Source organism: Halichoerus grypus, chromosome 5 (assembly GCF_964656455.1).
Source record: "Halichoerus grypus chromosome 5, mHalGry1.hap1.1, whole genome shotgun sequence".
In the NCBI taxonomy this organism is placed as follows: domain Eukaryota; kingdom Metazoa; phylum Chordata; class Mammalia; order Carnivora; family Phocidae; genus Halichoerus; species Halichoerus grypus.
In genome coordinates, this window is record NC_135716.1 from 146,188,863 (window position 1) to 146,211,965 (window position 23,103).

The 23,103-nt window shown below is 39.3% G+C and overlaps 1 protein-coding gene across 2 annotated transcripts in view; it reads right to left on the minus strand.

The window, feature by feature from the left end:
* Window positions 1–19,015, minus strand: part of ZYG11B (zyg-11 family member B, cell cycle regulator) — a 71,801-nt gene extending 52,786 nt beyond the window's left edge. Inside the window, exons 1-2 of one of the 2 annotated variants that reach the window (XM_036101405.2) lie at window positions 18,773–19,014; window positions 1,178–1,297 (exon numbers count right to left, since the gene is read on the minus strand). Coding sequence is in view for 1 of the 2 variants with exons in the window: in XM_036101406.2 (XP_035957299.1) it covers window positions 18,773–18,775 (3 nt within the window). In the remaining variant the exon portion in view is untranslated. Of the gene's footprint in view, window positions 1–1,177; window positions 1,298–18,772 lie in introns of both variants that reach the window. The other variant, XM_036101406.2, reaches the window with a different exon arrangement.
* Between the last annotated feature and the right edge of the window lie 4,088 nt (window positions 19,016–23,103).

Below are 23,103 nucleotides of genomic sequence, written 5' to 3' on the forward strand. Positions count from 1 at the left end.
CTCAGGTCGTGATCTCAGGGTCCTGGGATCGAGCCCCGCATCGGGCTCCCTGCTCTGCGGGAAGCCTGCTTCTCCCTCTCCCACTCCCCCTGCTTGTGTTCCCTCTCTCGCTGTGTCTCTGTCAAATAAATAAATAAAATCTTTAAAAAAAAAAAAAAAAACAGCTATTTTTCATGAAACACTAAGCCTCAGGTCCCGGTTCAGAGTTCTTTAGATACATGAGTTCTTTCAATTTTTACATCCTATGAATCAAGCACCATTATAATATGCATTTTAAAAATGAAACTGAGGTTTAGGTTAAATATCTTCCTTATATTTACATGGCCAACATGTTGCTAAACTGGGACTCCCAAAACAAGAATGAGGCCACAGCCTATATTTTTAAGTTTTTAACCACTACGCTATCATAATATTATAATCATAATTATTGAGCTCATACTACTTGTTAACATACGCTATATGCTATAAACTATGTTAAACACCTTACATATATAATTTCATTTACTTCTCATAAAAATTCTATAAGTTAAATTCTTTCAGTATCCCCATTCTACAAAGATGAGGATACTGAAGTTTTGAGGGGTTAAGTAATTTACCTATGATGATACAGCTAAGAAGCAGCAGAGCCAGAATCAGACCCCAGGCAATCTGACTGTAGAGTTCAGTTTGTGCTTTAATAAATCACTACAGTGGCTGCCATTTATATCTGACTCCAAATCTAGGTTTCTTTTACAATCCCATGTTAATCACAGTTTTTTATGACTGTATGTCTCCCCAACTAGACCATGATGTTCTTCAAGTTCAAGGAACCTATTAACACTTTCTTTATATCCCTAGCACCCAGCATAGTCTCTGACATTTGCCGGTTCAAAAAAAAGGAGTTCAAATTAGAAGACTACTAAAGGGACTTGCCCCGTGTCACAATATTTCTAAGAAGTGGGGCCAAGGAATGCCTGGGTGGCTCAGTCAGTTAAGCGTCTGCCTTCGGCTCATGGCATGATCTTGGAGTCTTGGGATCGAGCCCCGTGGCAGGCTTCCTGCCCGGCAGGGAGTCTGCTTCTCCCCCTCCCCTTCATGTTCTCTCTCTCAAATAAATAAATAAAATCTTAAAAAAAAAAAAAAAAAAAAAAAGTGGGGCGAAGACACAACCCAGATCTGTTGATAATGAAGTCCATACCTTTTCCACTATACCATACCATCTCTCAGAACAATTATTAGTTTGGCACTAATATAAATTCCAAAAAACAATTTGGGGACCAGTTCGCTGTTATGATGGCTCAGACATGAGGTGTTGATGCTGTGGATTAGGGTAGAGGCAATGAACATGGAAAAAAAATCAAAAGTGAAAAATAATTTGAGGGAATAATTAACAACATGTAGTAAGCATTTCTGAATCCCCAGTACCAAGCACAATGCCTGGCACTCTACTAAACAGGTGAATGTTATTTGAAGGACTGACCAACATTCATACAGCATACTTTTGACATATATTATCTCATTTAGCCCTCACAACAGTCTTGTGGAGCTGGTATAGTAGGCACCATTTTGTATAAGAGAATACCAGAGCTCAGAAAGAATAAAAGACTCAAATTCATCCAGTTAGAATGTGAAAGAATTGAGCCAAGGTATCAAGGTATTTAATTCCAAACATTACACCCTTTTTCTCATTTCATATAGCACCCTCTGGTGACAGAGGAAGGGAGGTGGAGGAAGGGAAGCTGAGATATTAAAAAAAATAATAACTCCAAGATTTAAAGTAGGAGTTAACCAGGGTAACCTGGGAGAAAAAGTGTGTGTGTTTGTGTGTAGCAAGAGAGGAGCACGATAAAGCACATGGGATAAAATGCTAAACGTCTGGGCAATTTTCGTGACTGCTATGTGAGAATTCTTTGTATTATTTTTGCAACTTTTTATAAGTCTGAAATTGTCAAAATAAAAAGTTAGAAAATAAAAATAAAAAATAGTGGATATGGAATACTTCCATAATCTCACTGACAAAACTGATAAGAAGACTAGGCAAAGGATTATTTCTTCAGAGGAATTTGTTGTAGTCAATGAGAGTCTGTCTGTTCAGGCAAGGACAGAAAAGGAACTAAGGCTCTGGTGAAAGAACTGAGCTGAATATGCAGATTTAAATAGCATCCCCTAGTGGTGACAGCTGAATGGTAAGAATAGATAAATTCTCAGAGGGAGTGATCAGGAGAGGTAACTAAGCCCTGTAATTAACTATCACAAGTACAGGGGGGCAGAATGACATGGTCCCTGAACAATGGCTGAAAAAAATACCCTACGGCAAATAGGAAAAACAACAATTCCAGTATGAAACAACAGTGCAGCTCTTTTTAATTTTTTTTTTAGTTAATGTGTTTTCTGGAACAGGATATAATCCTGACAGTGAATTATTCAAATAAAGTTTTTCCAGACTGGTCCTCTCAAATACTGCTGGTCAGAGTGTAAACTGGCACAATTTTTCAGATATGAAAGATTTAATAATCATAAAAACATCCACACTCTTGATCCAGTACTTCTTCATTAGGTAGAATTTACGTAAAAATGGTAAATAATCATAGATATTAACAAAGGTATTTACATAAAGGGATTGATGACAGTTTTTCTGACCCCCCCCCCAAAAAATCCACACATACAAATATCTAAAATAAGAGAGGGGCGCCTGGGTGGCTCAGTTGGTTAAGCGACTGCCTTCGGCTCAGGTCATGATCCTGGAGTCCCTGGATCGAGTCCCGCATCAGGCTCCCTGCTCGGCGGGAAGCCTGCTTCTCCCTCTCCCACTCCCCCTGTTTGTGTTCCCTCTCTCGCTGTGTCTTTCTCTGTCAAATAAATAAATAAATAAAATCTTTAATAAATAAATAAATAAATAAATAAAATAAAATAAGAGAAAAGGATAAGCAAATCATGGTATATCAATTCTATATATTACACAGCAATATGTATGTTTCTGAATAACTTTTAATGACATAGCAAAATGTTAAGAGTAAAATATTACTAAGCTAAATAAAAACTGTATGTAGCAGGATTTCAATTAAACATCTACACAGTCATAGGAGATTATATTGCCTGAAAACTGTTTCAGAAGCTTAGAAAGCTACCTCTAAACTAAGTATGTTGTGGTGTATCTATAGAGAAGAACAAGGGAAAGAAATGAAATAAAAAAGGAGAGAGGCTACCTCAAGGTTAGGGCGATGTGGCACAGAGGAACACATGGGGGAAAAAATTGCAGTGGTCATGTTCTATTTCTTAAGTTGGGATGCCAGGTTTTTAGATATTGGTTTTTTTTTTTAAAGGTTTTATTTATTTAGATATTGGTTTATTATGTTCCATGACTTACATAAATGTTCATATGGCTTTTTGAATATATCAAATTATTAAAAATGGAAAAAGACAAAAAATAAAAATTAGTGGAAATGAAAAAAAGCTCTTTCTGTTTTTTTAAGATTTTATTTATTTATTTGACTGGGTGGGGGGGGAGAGCAAGCACAAACAGGGGGGAGCAGCAGGCAGAGGGAGAAGCAGGCTTCCCGCTGAGCAAGGAGCCTGATGTGGGGCTCGATCCCAGGACCCTGGGATCACAACCAGAGCCGAAGGCAGTCGCTTAATGGACTGAGCCACCCAGGTGTCCCTGTTTCTGCTTTTCAAATATCATAAGATAACCAAGAAACTATCATTTTATCAAAGATATTTTTCAGTATGTGTATTCAAACTAAAATAGACATTTTTATTAGACTCAGTAACATTTTAATTTTGAATGAAAACATTTATGTATATACACACACATACATATGCATACTTATTATTCCTAAATTGGCCATAATGTAACTTCTCACCACTGCTCTTATACCCTTTCCCTACACAGTCTTACATTCCCTAGGGGTTTTAACATCGGATAATGATGGACTGGGTTGCAAAGGAGTCTTGGGAAGATTTTCAGAGGAAAGGGAGAGAGGCAGCTATGATGTATAAGGGAAGCAGACAAGAAATAAAAAGAGATTTTGGAGAAGCATATCTGTGAACTCTGTTCTACTTTACAATGTTCCAAAATTTGCAAATAAAGACTTAAGAGTTATTTTGAAATGACTTTTTGGCTGCGGGGGATTATGTTCCATGGATTATGACACTGCTGAGACTAGATACATAGGTCACAACTTAAATAGTTAAACATAAGCAATTAAAGAATTTATTCTACTATTAAAGGTAGGTGTATACACATATCTTCTCTTCTGCTCCTGCCTTTATGTATCACAGAGCAGGGCCTTGAAGGAACAAAACAGAGGAAAAGGATGACTAGAATGAAAGGAGGTCAGAAGAAGTCTTGACATGACATTACCTAGGGGAGACACAGAAGGCTCCCAGATGTTGGGAAAAAAAGAAAAAAGAAAGAAAATAGTAGGAATTTTCATCAATATACATCTGTCTGGCACTTCAATTTACAAAGCCTTTCAAAACAATCATGATGACTCTGTGAGTTATGGACAATAGAAATTATTTCTGTTAGGAACCTGAGGTTCAGAGGAATGTTTACCAGTGGTAGCCATGCGCCCTTTCTTTATACATGCTGTTCCCTCTTCTTAGAATGCCCTTCTGCACCTGTCCATCTATCAAATTCCTATTCATACTACCAGAGCCAGCACCTATGTCCACTCCTCTATGGTGTCCCTCATGCACCAAGACACAGGCAGATATAACCCCACTACACTCTGTATATAGTTCTATTATAGTTATCTACTTTTGCTTACATGGCTGTCTCCCCCTCTAGACTATGATTCAAAATTTTTTTTTCCTGTGGCCCACTTAGGTGGGGCAAAAAACTTCATAGCCTACCCATCCCTCTTGGTTCCCAAGTTCCAGTTGGAAAGAGTGTTAACAATGAAGTATCATTACAAGGACAAAAAAATTTTTTTAAGATTTTTTAATTTATTTATTTGGCAGAGAGAGACACAGCGAGAGAGGGAAGACAAGCAAGGGGAGTGGGAGAGGGAGAAGCAGGCTTTCTTTAGAGCAGGGAGCCCGATGCGGGGCTCGATCCCAGGACCCTGGGACCATGACCTGGGCCGAAGGCGGATGCTTAAGGACTGAGCCACCCAGGTGCCCCTACAAGGAAATTTTATAAATATCTGGTTTAACAACAGGAAAATGAATGTTTCCTATTTAACAACACATTGTCACAATCTAAATTTGGAAATTTTTATGTCAAAAATATTGGGGCGCCTGGGTGGCTCAGTCGTTAAGCGTCTGCCTTCAGCTCAGGTCATGATCCCAGGGTCCTGGGATCGAGCCCCACATCGGGCTCCCTGCTTTGGTGGGAAGCCTGCTTCTCCCTCTCTCACTCCCCCTGCTTGTGCTCTCTCTCTCGCTGTGTCTCTCTCTGTCAAATAAATAAAATCTTTAAAAATATATATATATATTATTAATGCAAATATACATCACCATACATGAGATTAACCAAATAAAACACAACAAATGATATCAATAATGAAGTTAAATTAATGACAATTCATAATTAAGATAAAAAACTAGCAACCATAAAAAAACTACCAACTCAAACACTGCTGATGCATTGATTACAAAGCTCTCTTCCAAGAAATTACAGGAATTCCAAAGAGCTACATTTGTACATATGTAGTAGGAGCTTTGCAACACTTGCAAGTGTCAGACTTCTTCATAAAAGAGTCTTCAATAAACTCGTAATCCGCTAACTTTAGCTTTATGATTACTAAATTGTAGTAATTCTTAGTAACTAAGTAGTTCTCTAGTATGGAGGCTTTAGTACATAAAAATTAACGTTTGAGGAACTGCATCATTTACCAGCCCCTAGGAGTTAGGAAAGGATTTTTAGAACAGTTCATCATCTATCAGAAGGAGCTCAATGTCCCACATACTGAAAACGACTGGGGTTAAGACCCAAGCCTTATCCATTTTTATGTCCTCTACTCTGGTACAGAGCGAATGACTGGTGTCTACTGAGTGTGTGAATAAATGAACTATCTATAAGCAGATTCCCTGCTTTTGAAACACTGCTTCTTATAAGAACATGGTACAGCTAGGGGTATGGGATAATGAAGACAGGGCAAAAAAAGAATAGCTCCTCAAAACAGCTTTTTCCACTTGACTAGTTTCTAATAGCAAGAAAATGTCTTACCGAGATATCAACTCTCTTTCTCTCCCTCTCTTCAGAAAAGACATCCATGCACTTATAGCAGTATATCTTTTTGGATGGCTTTCCATTTCTTTAGAACTCAGCTCCATACCTTCCAGACAACAAAAAGGATCTCTCCTTACCTATCACCCATTAAAATCCTAGGTCCAGTATTCCTTCTACTAACTACAATGCCTCTGTAAAAGTCATTTCATTTTTGTGCCTCAGCTTCCTTATCCATAAAATGACATTTGTAATATTTTTCCTTTCACTTCATAAGGTTATTGTATCAAATGAAATAAAGGATATGAATATGCTTTGTTAACTCTAAGACATTGTTACCAGGGACATCCATAAAGTGTATTTTTCCTTGTAATTAATCAAAAGAGAAACCTCATTACTGAGAGGTTCTGGAGGCCACAGGGTCTGTCTTTGAGGAATCTCATATCGACACTCATTAGCTCTTCCTAAACCTTCTCATGGCTTTCTTTTAATCATCCTTGATTTTTCTTTTTTCTTTTTTTTTTGCTTTCTTATATTCTCTTTCCTTGAAGTATTTATATTTAGTCATCTACACAACACTCAGCTAGAGGCATTCTCAGTCCCCATGACTTAGTTATCTATCTTGTAGGTTGGTTTGTTTTAGAATTTTAAAAGCTTCGGGCGCCTGGGTGGCTCAGTCGTTGGGCGTCTGCCTTCAGCTCAGGTCATGATCCCAGGGTCCTGGGATCGAGCCCCGCATCGGGCTCCCTGCTCGGCAGGAAGCCTGCTTCTCCCTCTCCCATTCCCCTGCTTGTTTCTCTCTCTCACTGTGTCTCTCTCTGTCAAATAAATAAAATCTTAAAAAAAAAAAAAAAAAAGCTTCATCAGTTACTATATTACCAGGGTCATGGTAAAGCAGCATTTCAATATTCTAAGCAGTGGCCCATCCATTTCTACCAACTGGGGAGGTGGGGAACACTGGGAATTGTCTATATATCACAACCGTAGTCTACTGTTGGAGGGGACTGGGGCTTCCACTGCTACTAGTATGACAAAAAACTGAAAGAGATCAGGGATCTTTTACACTTGGAACTGAAGCCCCATAAAACGCACCCAATAAATTATTTCTTGAATGAATTAGTAAATTACTACATTGTAACTTGTCTGGAAATTCATTTTATTTCTCCTATTGACACTACTTCAGGAAATATCTGGTATACAAGTATTAAAATTGCCTTAATTCCTCAAGATAGACTTTGTGGGTTTCAGGATCACTGAATATTGAGGTCTCTCTTTTGGTTAATTATAAGGAAAAATACACTTTGTGGATGATGCTGGTAACAACATCTTACAGTAAACAAAGCAAGTTCACATCTCTTATTTCATTTGATACAATAATCTGATGAAATGAAAGGAGAAATACCACAAATTTCATTTTACAGATAAGGAAGCTGAGTTACAAAAATAAAGTGCCTTTTCCAGAGGTACTGTGGTTAGTAGAAAGAATACTGGACCTAGATTTGAATTCTAGGTGGTGTTACACTACAAATTATCTCACTTTTCTGACCCTCAATTCTGTCCTTGGTAGAATGGGGATAATATTGGTACTTATCTCATGATGCTATTGTCAGGATGAAGTGAGAAAGTGTGTTTAAAACCTGTAGCACAATGCCTGATAAGAGTAATTATGCAGTAAATATTCCCTTCCTACTAGAAATGATCTCACACAAGTAATATAAATTTAAGTTTCAGACACATAGGACAGCAGATTCATGGTTGTAAATTCTCAAGAGAGACCTTTCCCATCCAGAGTCCATATTAAGGCAAATAAGCTTCTTTGTCTCCCTACACCATCAGGTAGACATTTTTTAAGTCTACCTTTTCACAAAGGGTGTACACATTTTAGGATCCTGGCTTTTTGTAGTTATCTCAGTTCTAATTCATGTGAATCAGGCTCAAAATCTCATTTCCTACCTGAAATGTTCCTAAACCTGACAAATCCTCCAAGAGAAGACAAATGGCTCTGGTAGTGCTCCTTTTTTTTTTTTTTTGGTACACCTGGATGATTTTTTTTCTTAAGATTGGGCCAGAAACCAGTGACTACAAAGATTACAAACTTGATAATTTTATGATTAAAAGTAGTTTATTGACATCTCTCTGGAGGATTGTGTAATACTGTTCTGAAAAGTGGTGGTTTGGGAGTCAGCCTGCCTAGTTTAAAGTGCCAGTTCTACCACTTAGAAAATGATATAATTTTAGGCAAAGTACCTAATCTCCCTGCACCTCAGTTTTATGATCTGTAAAATACAGACAATAACAGTATTTACATCATAGGATTATTGTCAGAATTAAATAAATTCTAAGTGCAAGACACACAGAACAGTGACTGATATATTAACTGCTCAGTAAATACTACCTATTACTATAGAATAAAAACTCTATAGAACAAAACTGTGTTTTGTTCACTGCTGTATTCCCAGAGCCTAAAATAATGCCTACTACATGGTGCGCACTAAATGTTTATTGAAAAAACAAATGAACAGTCAGGCACAAATTTATTGCTAGGTTTATTTAAAATACTTTTGCCCCTACGCCTGGGTGGCTCAGTCGTTAAGCAGCTGCCTTGGACTCAGGTCATGATCCCAGGGTCCTGGGATCGAGCCCCGCATCAGGCTCCCTGCTCGGCAGGAAGCCTGCTTCTCCCTCTCCCACTCCCCCTGCTTGTGTTCCCTCTCTCTCGCTGTCTCTCTCTCTGTCGAATAAATAAATAAAATCTTTTAAAAAATTAAAAAAAAAAATACTTTTGCCCCTAGATAAAAAGACTATCTGACAATAGAGAAATATCCTAAGTCTAGCACTGAAATTAAAGTGTGGGAATGAAAGGCAGACAAGTGTCATGAGTTCATGGGTATAAGAAACTTCAGATATTGGACAATCTTTGACTCCTCATTTTAGTAGTACTCCATGGGAAATCTCTTCTTAGTTTATTAGTTTTGGCTTTTTGTTTTTTTTTGTTTTTGTTTTTATTTTCTACTGCTAATTCAACCAAGTCAGACTTCTAGCAATAAACATCTAAGATAACCTTAGATATGATCTAAATCCTTCATCTTCTTCCCCAAACCCAATCATTTTACAAATGAGGAAGAAGGCAAGAAGGTAACGCCAAGGGCACAGATATATTGTGTTCAAGCGTACAGATATATCAAACTATTTGGAATGGACTATGGGCACTTATTTTTCTTTTTTAAAAACCATCAACTACTCCTTAAAGATCCCTAGATGCCAGATAAAAACGCAGGTAAGGCAAGTTTCTTGCATGTCTTCAAGGCCTGGCCAGTGTGACCAACAGCTATATGCTAAAGGGCAAGGAGCTAGAGTTCTATCTAAAAAAAGATCAAGGCCTGGAAAGGTAAATAAATCCCCTTACTTTCCACCTTAACTCATATAATAAAACAATCTAAGAAACAAAACAAAAATTCAGGTCAGTAATCACTGAGCATATGAACAGATCATAGGATTCGTGAACTCAAAGAGATACTTCAGCATTATTTTTCTCTTAACTACTAGCATGAGTTTTGAAATATAATAAACAGAGAAGCCAGGTTAATAATGGAAAGAACACTGGGCTTGCAGTCAGTGCTGGCTCTGCTACTTACTAGCTGTGTGATCTTAGGAAAATAAATTCTCAGTTTTCTTATTTGTAAAATTGATGCTAAACTTTTTTTTTTTTTTTTTAAGATTTTATTTATTTATTTGACAGAGACAGACAGCAAGAGAGGGAACACAAGCAGGAGGAGCGGGAGAGAGAGAAGCAGGCTTCCTGCTGAGCAGGGAGCCCCACGGGGCTCAATCCCAGGACCCTGGGATCATGACCCGAGCCAAAGGCAGACGCTTAATGACTGAGCCACCCAGGCGCCCCTGATGCTAAACTTCTATCTTGACTACTTCACAAAATGGTGATGAAGAATAAATGGATGTGTATATGAAAAATGACTTTAAAATACTAAAATACTACACAAATATTAACATAACCAAAATTTTTTGGTGTGAAAAGTTGGGTAATATATTCATGGAGGTAAGAGCTCAAGTGCCCTGATCCCACAGGACTATAGCTAATAGAATGTATCTACTATAATAACTTAACCTTTAACTTTCTAGAATCTTAAGAGGTGGAAGAGATCATAGAGAAGATTTAATACAACTTTTTCATTTTAGAGATTTTTAAATAGAGGCATAGAGAGGTGAAATGATTTGCCAAAGGTTACAAGTTCTATGAAAAGAAAAAAAACTGATATTATATAACCAAGAACATTCAAACTTTAAAAATGTCCTTAGAAAAGGAGAATATGACATTGTACAGGCATTAAGATGCTGGAGAGCTAAGAAAAATGTTTGTACAAGGGAGAACTAGAGATAGGAAAAAAGAAAGAAAAAAAACAGAAGATCTTTATACAGAGCTAACAAAATGTTTAAATAATTAACCACCCCTCTAGATTTACAAGTAACTCATTCTTTACTATCTGTGTTTAAATATTCTATTCTCTGGAAGGACATCTCCACAAATTATAGACAAATAATTTGAAAGTGTTTGTACAAAAAGACATTGCTTAGCAATTCATCGTGAAATCATTTGGCTTCCTCCCCAACTCTTCCTGCTGAACTGTTTGTTTTTTTTTAAGATTTTATTTATTTATTTGACAGAGAGATAGAGAGAAAGCACAAGTAGGCAGAGCGGCAGTGGCAGGCAGAGGGAGAGGGAGAAGCAGGCTCTCTGCAGAGCAGGGAGCCCAATGTGGGGCTTGATCCCAGGACCCTGGAATCATGACCTGAGCCAAAGGCAGACGCTTAATGGACTGAGCCACCCCGTGCTGAACTCTTCTAGACAGAAACATCCATATATCCCAGGTCAAAAGTAACACTTGGGCTAGTAAGAGAAAAACTATCTGATCCAACATTTCTTGCCCACCAAACCTCTTTTTCCCCTCAGGGGACCTGCACAGAGTATTCATCCTTTTTTTCTGTCTTTCGTAACTCACATCTCAGTTAACATTACCTTATCATATTCTCTACAAAGTGCACACACTAAACAAATATTTACCTACTTACTATGTCTCAGGCATTATGCTAAGTGCTTAAAACATGAAGTTGAAAAAACACAGTCCTGTCTTTGTCCTCAGAGAGCTCACAAACTGGAGAGACAGCCATCTTCCTTAACTAACAATGCCAAGCACAGGAGAGGCATATAGAAAGGAGTAACCCAAGGCTGCCTGGGGGTAACTGAAGGCTTCGCAAAGGAGATAGGCCTTAAGGGGATATTGAAGGTTTAATAGTCAAAAAGTCAGGAAGGGAGACAGCATTCTAGACAAAAGGAACAGTGTAAGCAAAACTTAGAGGCACAAAAAACTCTTAAGGTGTGCTCAGTATTACTAAGCATAAATGCAAAGACTCTTCTCATAAAATGATTAGATCATTAGATTAAAAGACCAAATAAGGGTCCTAGTATACTATGCAAAACACATTCACTTAGCAACTATTTGCTGAGCCCCAACTATGTGCTAGACACTGTCAAGTACATAGGATACAGAGCTTTGTAGACCCGTTGCTGTCCACATATATGGTTGCCACCTGAGTTGTGCAGTACAACCTGTGTGGCCCTAGCAACCCTATAAGACTGCTATAAACTAGTGGGACCCAAACTTCAGGCTCCTTAAGTATGGTAGAGTCCACAAATTCACACACATAGCAAGTATGCTCTGTATACAATAAAATTTTGAAATATACACTATTTTCAATGCTGTTAAATTAAGAGCGCAGTATTGGGGCACCTAGGTGGCTCAGTCATTAAGCGTCTGCCTTCGGCTCAGGTCATGATCCCAGGGTCCTGGGATTGAGCCCCACACAGGGCTCCTGGCTCAGCAGGAAGCCTGCTTCTCCCTCTCCCACTCCCCCTGCTTGTGTTCCCTCTCTTGCTGTGTCTCTCTCTCTCAAATAAATAAATAAATTCTTTAAAAAAAAAAAGTGCAGTATCATTTTAAAAGTTAAAAATAGAACTATCCTGGGGCGCCTGGGTGGCTCAGTCATTAAGCATCTGCCTTCGGCTCAGGTCATGATCCCAGGGTCCTGGGATCGAGCCCTAGATCGGGCTCCCTGCTCTGCGGGAAGCCTGCTTCTCCCTCTCCCACTCCCCCTGCTTGTGTTCCCTCTCTCACTGTGTCTCTCTCTGTCAAATAAATAAATAAAATCTTTAAAAAAAAAAAAAAAAGAACTATCCTGTGATCCAGCTATCACACTACTGGGTATTTACCCAAAGAACACAAAAACACTAATTCAAAGGGATACATGCACCCCTACATTTATAGCAGCATTATTTACAATAGCCAAGACATGGAAGCAACCCAAGTGTCCATCAATTGATGAATGGATAAAGAAGATGTGATATAGGGCGCCTGGGTGGCTCAGTTGGTTAAGCGACTGCCTTCGGCTCAGGTCATGATCCTGGAGTCCCGGGATCGAGTCCCACATCGGGCTCCCTGCTCAGCGGAGGGTCTGCTTCTCCCTCTGACCCTCTTCCCTCTCGTGCTCTCTGTCTCTCATTCTCTCTCTCAAATAAATAAATAAAATCTTAAAAAAAAAAAAAAAGATGTGATATATATGCATGCATGCACACATACACACACACACACACACACACACACACACACACACACACAAAATGGAATACTATTTAGCCATAAAAAAGAATGAAATCTTGCCATTTACAACGACATGATGTAGCTAGAGAGTATAATGCTAATTGAAATAAGTCAGACAGAGAAAGACGAATACCAAATGATTTCACTCATGTGAAATTTAAGGAACAAAAAAGCAAAGGAAAAAAACGAGAGAGAGAGAGTCAAAGCAAGAAACAGACTTTTAATTATAAAGAACAATCTGATGGTTACCAGAGGGGAGGGGATGGGGGTATGGGTTAAATAGGTGATGGAAATTAAGGAGTACACTTGGGGGCACCTGGGTGGCTCAGTCGTTAAGTGTCTGCCTTCGGCTCAGGTCATGATCCCAGGGTCCTGGGATTGAGCCCCGCATCAGGCATCCTGCTCAGCAGGAAGCCTGCTTCTCCCTCTCCCACTCCTCCTGCTTATGTTCCCTCTCTCACTCCCACTATGTGTGTTCCCTCTCTCACTGTCTCTCTCTGTCAAATAAATAAATAAAATCTTAAAAAAAAGGAGTGTACTTGGTGTGATGAGCACAAGGTGATACATGGGAACTGCTGAATTACTATACTGTACACCTAAAACTAACCTAACACTATATGTTAACTAACTGGAATTAAAATAAAAACTTAAAAACAAAACAAAAAAACAACAAATGCGGTGATAGTTATATCCAATTTGACTTTTCATTTATTGGAAATGAACTATCTGTACTTCCAATATTTTATTTGTGGAGACAGGCTTGCAAGTAGCAGCATGAAACCACTCCTTTTGTCATTTAGAAATAAAACAGAACAATTATAAAAACGTTTTGATTTTTTTTAAGTACAAAAATGCAACAATTCCAAATTTAAGGTTAAAAAGTCAGTTCTTATCTATTTTGATGCCATAAACATAGTAAGTTTCAATCTACATTGTAATATATACTCATTGGAAAATATGACAAATAATGCTTTATCTTATGTTAATGTGTCATTTGTTAAAAAGGAAAAGGCTGAAATTTGTTTTAATGTATTTTGTTTATTATTAAGTGAACTACATAAGTAATTTAAAAAGAGTATATTTTACTTAAAATTATTCCTTATACCACACAAAATCTATTTAAAAAAAACAAATGAGAATGGGAAGTGCTGATTCTTTTTACATGACCTAATATATGACCTTTGGGAGACCTACTATTTGTAAATAAAGGACTTTGGTATAGTAAATTTACTTTAATATTCTCATAAATCCCTAACAGCAACATATGTGAGAACTGAGGCTCAGTGAGCAAAATTGCAAAGCTATTAGTGATTCTGTGCTTCTTCTACAACTCCATAGTAATGCCTCTATGGAAAATTCACTTCGCCAAAAAGTGGTGTACTCTGGCACCACTCTAACTTTGTATTTTATTTCCTTATATTCTCCTTCTTCTAGTTTAAATCACCACCACCAAAACAAGCCTAGGGTGAAAGTTCACACACTTATTTTCAGCTAGACTAGTGCAATAGCTCTTCCCACACCAAAACATATTTCATATTGATTTAGAGTGATAACCTCCAAAATCTCTTAATTATGATATTCCTTCACACACAAAAACAAGGTACTCTCAGTCTTTACAGTGAGGCCAAAACTCCTAAGCCTATGACTCAAGGTCCTCCATGATCTGACCCTAGGCTCACCCAGTCTCATCTTCTCCTGAACCCTCAATACTAGAGCCACCCATTTCCCAGAATACATCATGCCTGCTTCGGTCCCAGTTTTTATGCTCAAGCTGGTCCCTTTGCCAAGAATGGCCTTCCTTCCCAAACTCTTATCCAATAAACCCCCACTTGTTAAAACCCCCAATTCAAATGTCCCTTTCTCAACAATGCCTCCCTGACTTTCTGATCATCCCCAGTCATTTATTCATTTAACAAATATTTATTGAGCACTTACAATGCACCAGGTACTATGTAAGTGTTAAAGATACAATGGTGAGCCAAACAAACATGGTATTACATTCACAGAGCTAGTATTTTTCTCATTGGGTTACTATGAGGATTAAATGAGATAAAATGTATAAAGCACTTAAAACAGCATTTAAAATACACAACCATGTTCAATAAATATTAGCCTAACCATACTATCTAAAATAGTTGCCATAGACTCATATACCTTTGACCCTTAAACAGCACAGGTCTAAATTGTGTGGGTCCACTAATACACAGATTTTTTTACAGTATGGTACTGTAAATGTATTTTCTCTTCCTTATGATTTTCTTAGTAACACTTTTTCTCTATCTTATAAGAATACAGTTTATAATACATACAACATACAAAGTATGCATTAATTGACTGTGTCACTGGTAAGGCTTCCAGTCAACAGTAGGCTATTAGTAGTTAAGTTTCTGGGGAGGTAAAAGTTATACTGGGATTTTTGACTGCACAGGGGTTGATGCCCCTAACCCTGGCAATGTTCAAGGGTTAACTATACAATGTCACTTTATATTTTACCCTGATTTATTTCTTTTTAGCACGTATGACTGCTTCTCATTATAATTACAATTGATAGGCATTCTATGAAAGAGGGCTACGTAATAGAGGGGGTGTGACTTAGGGGTCTTTCTGAGGGGTAAGCAAGGCAGATGAGGTTTCCCTGAGTTTTCTGAGAACTCCAGGATATGCAGAGTTAAGCAGGCAAAAGAGGTACCACCACAGGTCATTCACTGTGCCATTCTTCTTATCGGTTTTCCACAATACAACTCCTATAATTTAATCTTTCAGTTTTCTTCCTAAAAGCAAAATCCTGAGAAGCCAGCTGTGACTATCCCATACCATGATCCTACAACTTTTCCTTTCTTTGCACGCTTTGCATTTAAAATTAGTCTTTTTGGGGCGCCTGGGTGGCTCAGTTGGTTGGGCGGCTGCCTTCGGCTCAGGTCATGATCCTGGAGTCCCTGGATCGAGTCCCGCATCGGGCTCCCTGCTCGGTGGCGAGCCTGCTTCTCCCTCTGACCCTCCCCCCTCTCATGTGCTCTCTCTCTCTCATTCTCTCTGTCTCAAATAAATAAATAAAATCTTTAAAAAAAAAAAAATTAGTCTTTTTGCTTGATGTCTAGACTGTCCACACATACAATATACAAAAAGGCAGGGATCATATCTGTATTATTTGTAATATCCCCAGTGCCAACACAGTCAATGGCACTCAAAAAAAAAAAAAAAAAAAAAACAAGAATAAAAAGTAAGAACTACATCTTAAACCTGTGGTTCTCAAAGTGTTGGTCACAGAACAGAGAACATCAGTATGACATGAGTACTTGTTAGAAATGCAAACTGGGGTGCCTGGGTGGCTCAGTCGGCTAAGCATCTGCCTTCAGCTCAGGTCATGGTCCCAGGGTCCTGGGATCAAGCCCCGCATCAGGTTCCCTGCTCAGTGCGGAATCTGCTTCTCCCTCTCCCACTCCCCCTGCTTGTGTTCCCTCTCTCTCGCTGTGTCTCTCTCTGTTAAATAAATAAATAAAATCTTAAAAAAAAAAAAAAAGAAAGAAATGCAACTATCAGGCCCTACTCCAACCTAATAAATCAAACGCAGGAAGTGGTGGCACAAACCCTCCAGCTGATTCTGATTTATGGTAAAGTCTGAGAACCCTTGTTTTAGACATCTTAACTATTCAAAACACAACAATGAAAATTTTGAAAAATATAAAATGCAAAGCTTTATAATAATGTTTAACTCTATTTACTGAGTGCCTACTACATATATTGCATAAGGAAATAAAAAAGAGCAGCCTCACAGGTAATTCTCAGCTCATAATAAGCTAATATTTTGCCTTCTCTTCACTTCTCCCAGACATACCCTCTTAACTCTGCATGTATGTGGGGGTTTTTTTGTTTTTGTTTTTAAAGGTTTTATTTATTTGTTTTAACAAGTAAAGAAAATCAAGTTAGTTGCGGGCAAAGTCGAAATTATAGTCATGCCTAATATATCTTCCTAGTCACATTTCCTACTATACATCCTCATTTCCTCATCTCTCCATGCTAAATAAAGGTAATCTGCTACCTACAATACATCCTAATTACTTTCTACTCTCATTCACAACAAAGCATTCTTTGCCTTCCCAAAATGATCTATATAAACCACATTCATCTTTCGGGCCCAGCACAAATGACACCTTTGGATCCTAAATACCCAGAAAGAGTTTAAATCTTCTCCCTCTGTACTCATACATTCATTCTCAGTGGGAGAACCAATGCTTCCAAAAACCTATAAATTTGGTGTCTTAGGCAGGACAGCTTACTTTATTCTAAAGAGATCATCGCATCTTACTAAATTTATTTTTTGCACCAAAAATAAAATTCTCCAACTCACTCTTTCTATGTAGTCCTCTAGTTGTCTCAAATTTCAGTTTAAGATCATACTTGTCAGATAGGAAAATGAGAGCACAAAGTGAATCATTCAAGCATGGATATGGCCTGGGCACTAGGAATAAAAGGAATAAGTAGGCACAACTGCTGCCTAGAAAAACCCCACATTTCAGGGGGAGATACAGGTTACCACACAAAGGTAGTGTGATGGATTGTGTATGTGAAGGGTTGTTGTGGAGGCAGACACAGAAGAACCACCTAAAAATGCAGTCAGTTAAGAGAAAGTTCACAGATTAAATGATTTTATAATAAACCACTTCCCTAAAAAATGAATAGGGTAAAAACAAAAACTGACTAACCTCCTAGAACATGATTACCAGGACTTAGTTTTGACTATAATATCATTCCTCCCACAGACCAAAATTTAGATTGCTGATATGATCAGCAATGTGTTTATTAAATGTACTGCAAACCATGTGTAACCCAACTCAATGAAAAACCAACTGAAGCCTCAACTTATTTTGAAACAGGAAGGAGAAAATTTGCAAATATAAGGGTCTCTCAACTAAAGGCAGAGAGAGCGAAACAAACGATGGTATTAGAAGGTATTAAAGAGACTGGCACAATCTGACTGCCAACCTGATTTTCAGTCTTCAGATGCCCTGGTCTCTGCCTCCAAACAAAAAACAAACCGTTTGTTCTGAGTAATAGTTAAGCTTGCAAATAAATATTTTTAAATTTCCCAAGCTGTACGTACCTCCACATTAAAAGACGCTCAAAATAAAAAATTAAAAAAAAAAAAACGTTTCAAAACATGTTTAATTATTTGTCAAAGGCTAAATATCTCAAAAGGTCATAGGACGGATGCTGGCCGTCACCCCATGCTTCACTCCAAAACACACTATCACCCAGGTTTTGCAATAACACTAGGCAATAAGGCGTCAGGCTCTCGCCAATACTTCCCATCTCCCCCTTCCCCTCTACAAAAAAGAAAAAGAAGAAAGCTTACAAATCCCTATCTGCCCGCCCCACTGTTCCTGGGAAGCAATTGCCCTCAAATTGTTCCTGCACAGACCCCTGAAGCCTTAGAAGGAAATGGGGACAGCTGTGAGTGCGGGGGAGAAACGGCATCCGATTAAGGGGGAGAGGAAATGTGGCTGGTAGAGGACGAAGGGGAGAAAGGATACGGAGAGGAGGGGGCAGTGGAGATAAAATAATGAAAGGGTGTAAGAAGCGAGAGCAAAGAGCAGGAGCGAAAAATAGGGAGGAAGAAGAGAGGAACAGAGATCCCAAAAGAGATAAAAAAGCAAAATGGTAGAAGGTCGGGTTAAAGGACGAGGGGGCGGCAACGGGGAACGCGAAAGAAGCTGTCACTGGGGGTGATAAAAAGGGTGTCACCGGGAAGGAGAGCGCTGGGGGGGGATGTCACCCCAGCAGGTGGACGGGGAACAGGGGGAAGGAGAAGCGGGGGCGCCGAAGGGGACAGTAGCAAGGGGGTGAGGTAAAGGCAGGGGGCAGAAGGGGGCACCAGAGCTAGGGAGGGGCAGGCCGCGGGGGCTAGGGTGGCGTGCGGCTAAGGCTCAGGCAGGCCTCGTTCTCTCACCATGGCTGCGCCGGCCTGGTCCTCGGGCGTGCAGCCTCTGTCCTGGGTTCGGCGGCGGGCCGGGCCTGAGCCCGCCCCCAGGCTGAGCCGGCGCGGTGGCTCCAGGAGGCTCCGGGAAGCGGCGGCTCCGGGCTTGGCCCAGGCCTCGGCCTCCTTCCCTAAAAAGCTGGAAGTGCAGCAGCCGCAGCCGCAGCCGCAGCCCGAGCCGGAGCGCAAGACTCCGCCCCCGCGAGGCCCCGCCCCCCACTGGCGAGCTGAGTTTGGTCCCGCCTCCGTCCTCACTGCGCAGACTCAGTCGAGGAGTCGCTACCGCGCGCCTGACCTCTGGGTTCTGCCCACTTGCCAGGCCCTTAAAGGAGCCACACCCCCTCAAATCGTAGCTTCCCTCTAAAAATAAGAGCTTTAGATATTACGTCATAACAGGAGATTGGAGCACTCACTCGTTTCAGTAATCTATAAGCCCTTGCGTTTCCGGTTCATTGTCATTCGTTACCATTGTCGTAATTCTTAGTGATTTCCGTTCTCTTAGGTAATTCTTTCAATGCTCTCACATCTCAGGTTCTCCTCTCCACTAGGGATCACCCTTGCCTCAGCCTCTCATTTCCATGCTCTTACTTTAGATCTCATTACCAATGATTGTAACCCTGTATAATCTCAATTTTATTCATCCAACTCTCCCATCACACCCCCCTTCATTTCTAGCTCTCTTCCTCTAATACCCAAATCCAAAACTTCAACTCCTCCAAGACTCAAAATCCACTGATCCTACCACCTTTTCACTATTCCTTACATGGCCCTTTTATCCTCACTTCCGTCCTTGAACGTCCTTGAGTTTAGATTCTGTCGTCCATCATGAAAATCATTCCTAGGTATTAGCCTTCATTTCTCCAGTCCTGCTCTCCTTTCCTTGTGCTCACCTGATTAAACTCTAATCCTAAACCTGCAGCAAAACGGAGGAGAGTGGAGAAAAATTCAGAATCATACTGATTCTGATTCGGCTCTCTTTAAATCTGATAATCTATTTTCCTCAAATAAGCCTCTAACGCTTAGCTACATTTCTCCAGTTCCACACACTGTCCCACTGTACTAGATGACTGTCAGACCTTCCTCCCTCATCCTCACTTAACTGATGATTTTGCTACTAATTCACTGAGAAAATGAAGCAAAAAAAAAAAAAAGAGAGAGAGAGAGAGATTGAGAGAGAACATCCACAGCCACCATGACTTCCAGCCTACCTCTAACTGCTCTGCCTGTAATTCTGCTCCTATATTCTGCCTTCCTTTCCTTTAGTAGGCATGAGCCATTTGACTTTTAACTGAGGTCAAACTCTCCTTAGTTCTTCTCAAACTACCTGTGCTAAAAGACTTTTTTTTCTCTGATCTCAAACCTAATTTTTGTAAAATGCAATAAAAATTAATTACTAAAACAAATTAAATTTTAAAACAGACATACCAAATGCAAGCCCAGATCATTTTTTTTACTATCTTCACCACTTTTAAATGTACAGTTCAATGGCATTAAGTACATTCACATTATTGTGCTACCACCAACCACCATCTAGCTCCTGAACTATTTTCATCTTGCAAAACTGAAACTCTGTACCCATTAAACAATCATCCCTTATTCTCTCCTCCTCCAGCCCCTAACAACCACCACTCTACTTTCTGTATCTATGAATTTGACAACTCTAAGCCAGACTTTTTGTTATTAAATTCCACAGACAAAATTTTTCTGTTAAATTGCTATAAAAGCTTCTAGGGGCACCTGGGTGGCTCATTTGGTTAAGCATCTGACTCTTGGTTTTGGCTCAGGTCGTGATCTCAGGGTCATGAGATCCAGCCCCACATCAGGCTCCATGGTCAGCAGGGAGTTTGCTTGAGATTCTCTCCCTCTCCTCCTGCCGCTCCCCCCACTCACACTCTCTATCTCTCTCTAAAACAAATAAAATCTTAAAAAAGAGCTTCTAAATATTTACTCTCAATTTCTACCATAAATTGGTAACAAGCTGTTCACAGACCATCTCTAGTCCACAAATCACACTTTTGGTAGCACAGTGCTAAGTCCCACATGGTTTCATTTCCTCGAAGACATCTATCCAGCAATTCTTCCTATCTTCTACATCGTCATTTTGTTTTTCTCTCCCATTGACATACCAACATGGACTTATTTCTTCCATCCCAAAAAAACAAAACCAGAAATACCTCTCTTGACCCAGCTTGACTCTGCAGCTCTCAGCCTGGCTCTCCAGCCTGCCCCATTTCTCTGCCCTTCTTTATAGCAAAACATCTCATAAAGGTGGCCCATTACTGTGCTCCTCGATGTCTTGACTTCCTTTTTCCCACTCTGTGGACCCATCCTCTACTACTCCACTGAAATGCTCTCATCAAGGCCACCAGTGACATAATTTATTAATAACAATTTTCACTCTTACTTGACCTACCATGAGCACTAGACACAGCTGATCATTTCTTCCTCCTTGGCTACCATGGCACTCCACTACCCTGGATCTTCTTCTATTTCACTGGCTGCTCCTGGCTTCTCCACATTTCTCTGACCTCTAAACACTGTCTCAGTCAAGTATTGACTTTGACCTTTTATCTTTGCCATTTATACTCCTTCCTTGATGATCTTATCCCATCATATTAATTTAAATATGATCTATGTAGGGTTAATCCCCAAAATTACACCTCCACTCCAGACCTCTGTTCTGAATTTCAGATTTATATATCCAACTACCAACCACACACCTCCTCTTGTAAGTCTAGTAGATTTCTATTATTCATTAGTAGCCACCCAATAGACTTCCCCTCAAGTCCTATAGGCTATGAATAAACCAACAAATAGCAAAGGGAATAAGACTACCAATATTAGTTTTGACCAATCATGATTTAGTCTCTATGTCTGATCTGGGAGTCACCATACCTGAGGACCTGGTGGTAGTGGAGGAAAATCACTATTAAAAAAATTAGGGTTCTGCCATCAAGAAAGAATGAAGCCGTAGTTGATCTATAATCAATGACACAGAATAGAAAGTCCAAAAATATATCCAAATATGCAGAGGAATTTAGTATGAGAAAGGTAAAATTTTAGGTCAGTTAAAAAAATAGTAGTATTTTTGGTGTTAGAATAACTGCATAGCCATCTAGAAAAAATTAACTTGGATCTACACCTCACATTATTTACCAGGATAAATTTCAAATACATCAAAGATTTAAATGTAAAAAAAATGAAACTAAAAAATACTTGATGGAACCATGGGGGAAATTTTTATAATCTCGAAGTGAGGAAGGTCTTTTAAAATATATATTTAAAAAAATGTAGTTGCTATAAAAGATTGACAAATTTAACTATGTAGAAATAAAAAATGTTTGTAGGGCAAAAAACACCTTAAGAAGAGTAAGATGACAAATAACTATAAGCATGTTTGCATTTCATATCATAGGAAATCGATAATTTTCATATTTATATACAGAGTGGAAATCACGAAGAACTAAAATACAAGGGGAGATGGGTGGGAGATGGGCTAAATGGGTGACAGGTATTAAAGAGGGCACTTGGGGCGCCTGGGTGGCTCAGTTGGTTAAGCGACTGCCTTCGGCTCAGGTCATGATCCCGGAGTCCCGGGATCGAGTCCCGCATCAGGCTCCCTGCTCAGCAGGGAGTCTGCTTCTCCCTCTGACCCTCCTCCCTCTCATGCTCTCTGTCTCTAATTCTCTCTCTCTCAAATAAATAAATAAAATCTTTAAAAAAAAAAAAAGAAAAGAAAAAGAAATAGAAATGGCTCTTACTTGTAATAAGAGAAATGTAAATTATAATTTGTTTGAAATGCTATTTTTCATCTATCAGATTGGCCAATATCCACAAGACTGATAAGATGCTGTGGTGGCAGGGGCAGTTTGACATGTATTCTTCTATTTTGTTTGTAGGACTGTAAATTGGAACGACTATGGAAGACAATTTGAGGGTGGTATTTATCAAATTTTTATTTTTTTTAAAGATTTATTTATTTGAGAGAGAAAGAGCGAGAGCACACACACTGGGGTGGGGGAGGGGCAGACGGAGAGAATCTTCAAGCAGACTCCCTACTGAGCCCTACAAAGTGTTCCATCCCAGGACCCTGAGATGGTGATCTGAGCTGAAACCAAGAGTCAGATGCTCAACCGACTGAGCCACCCAGATGCCCCTATCAAATTTTTAAGTGCACATTCCCTTTAACTCAGAAATTCCACTTCTAACAAGCTTTGTTTATAATAACAGAAGATTGGAAAAACTTAATTGTTTATTAATAAACTGGTTAAATAACAGTGTATTCCTACAATACATACTCTCCT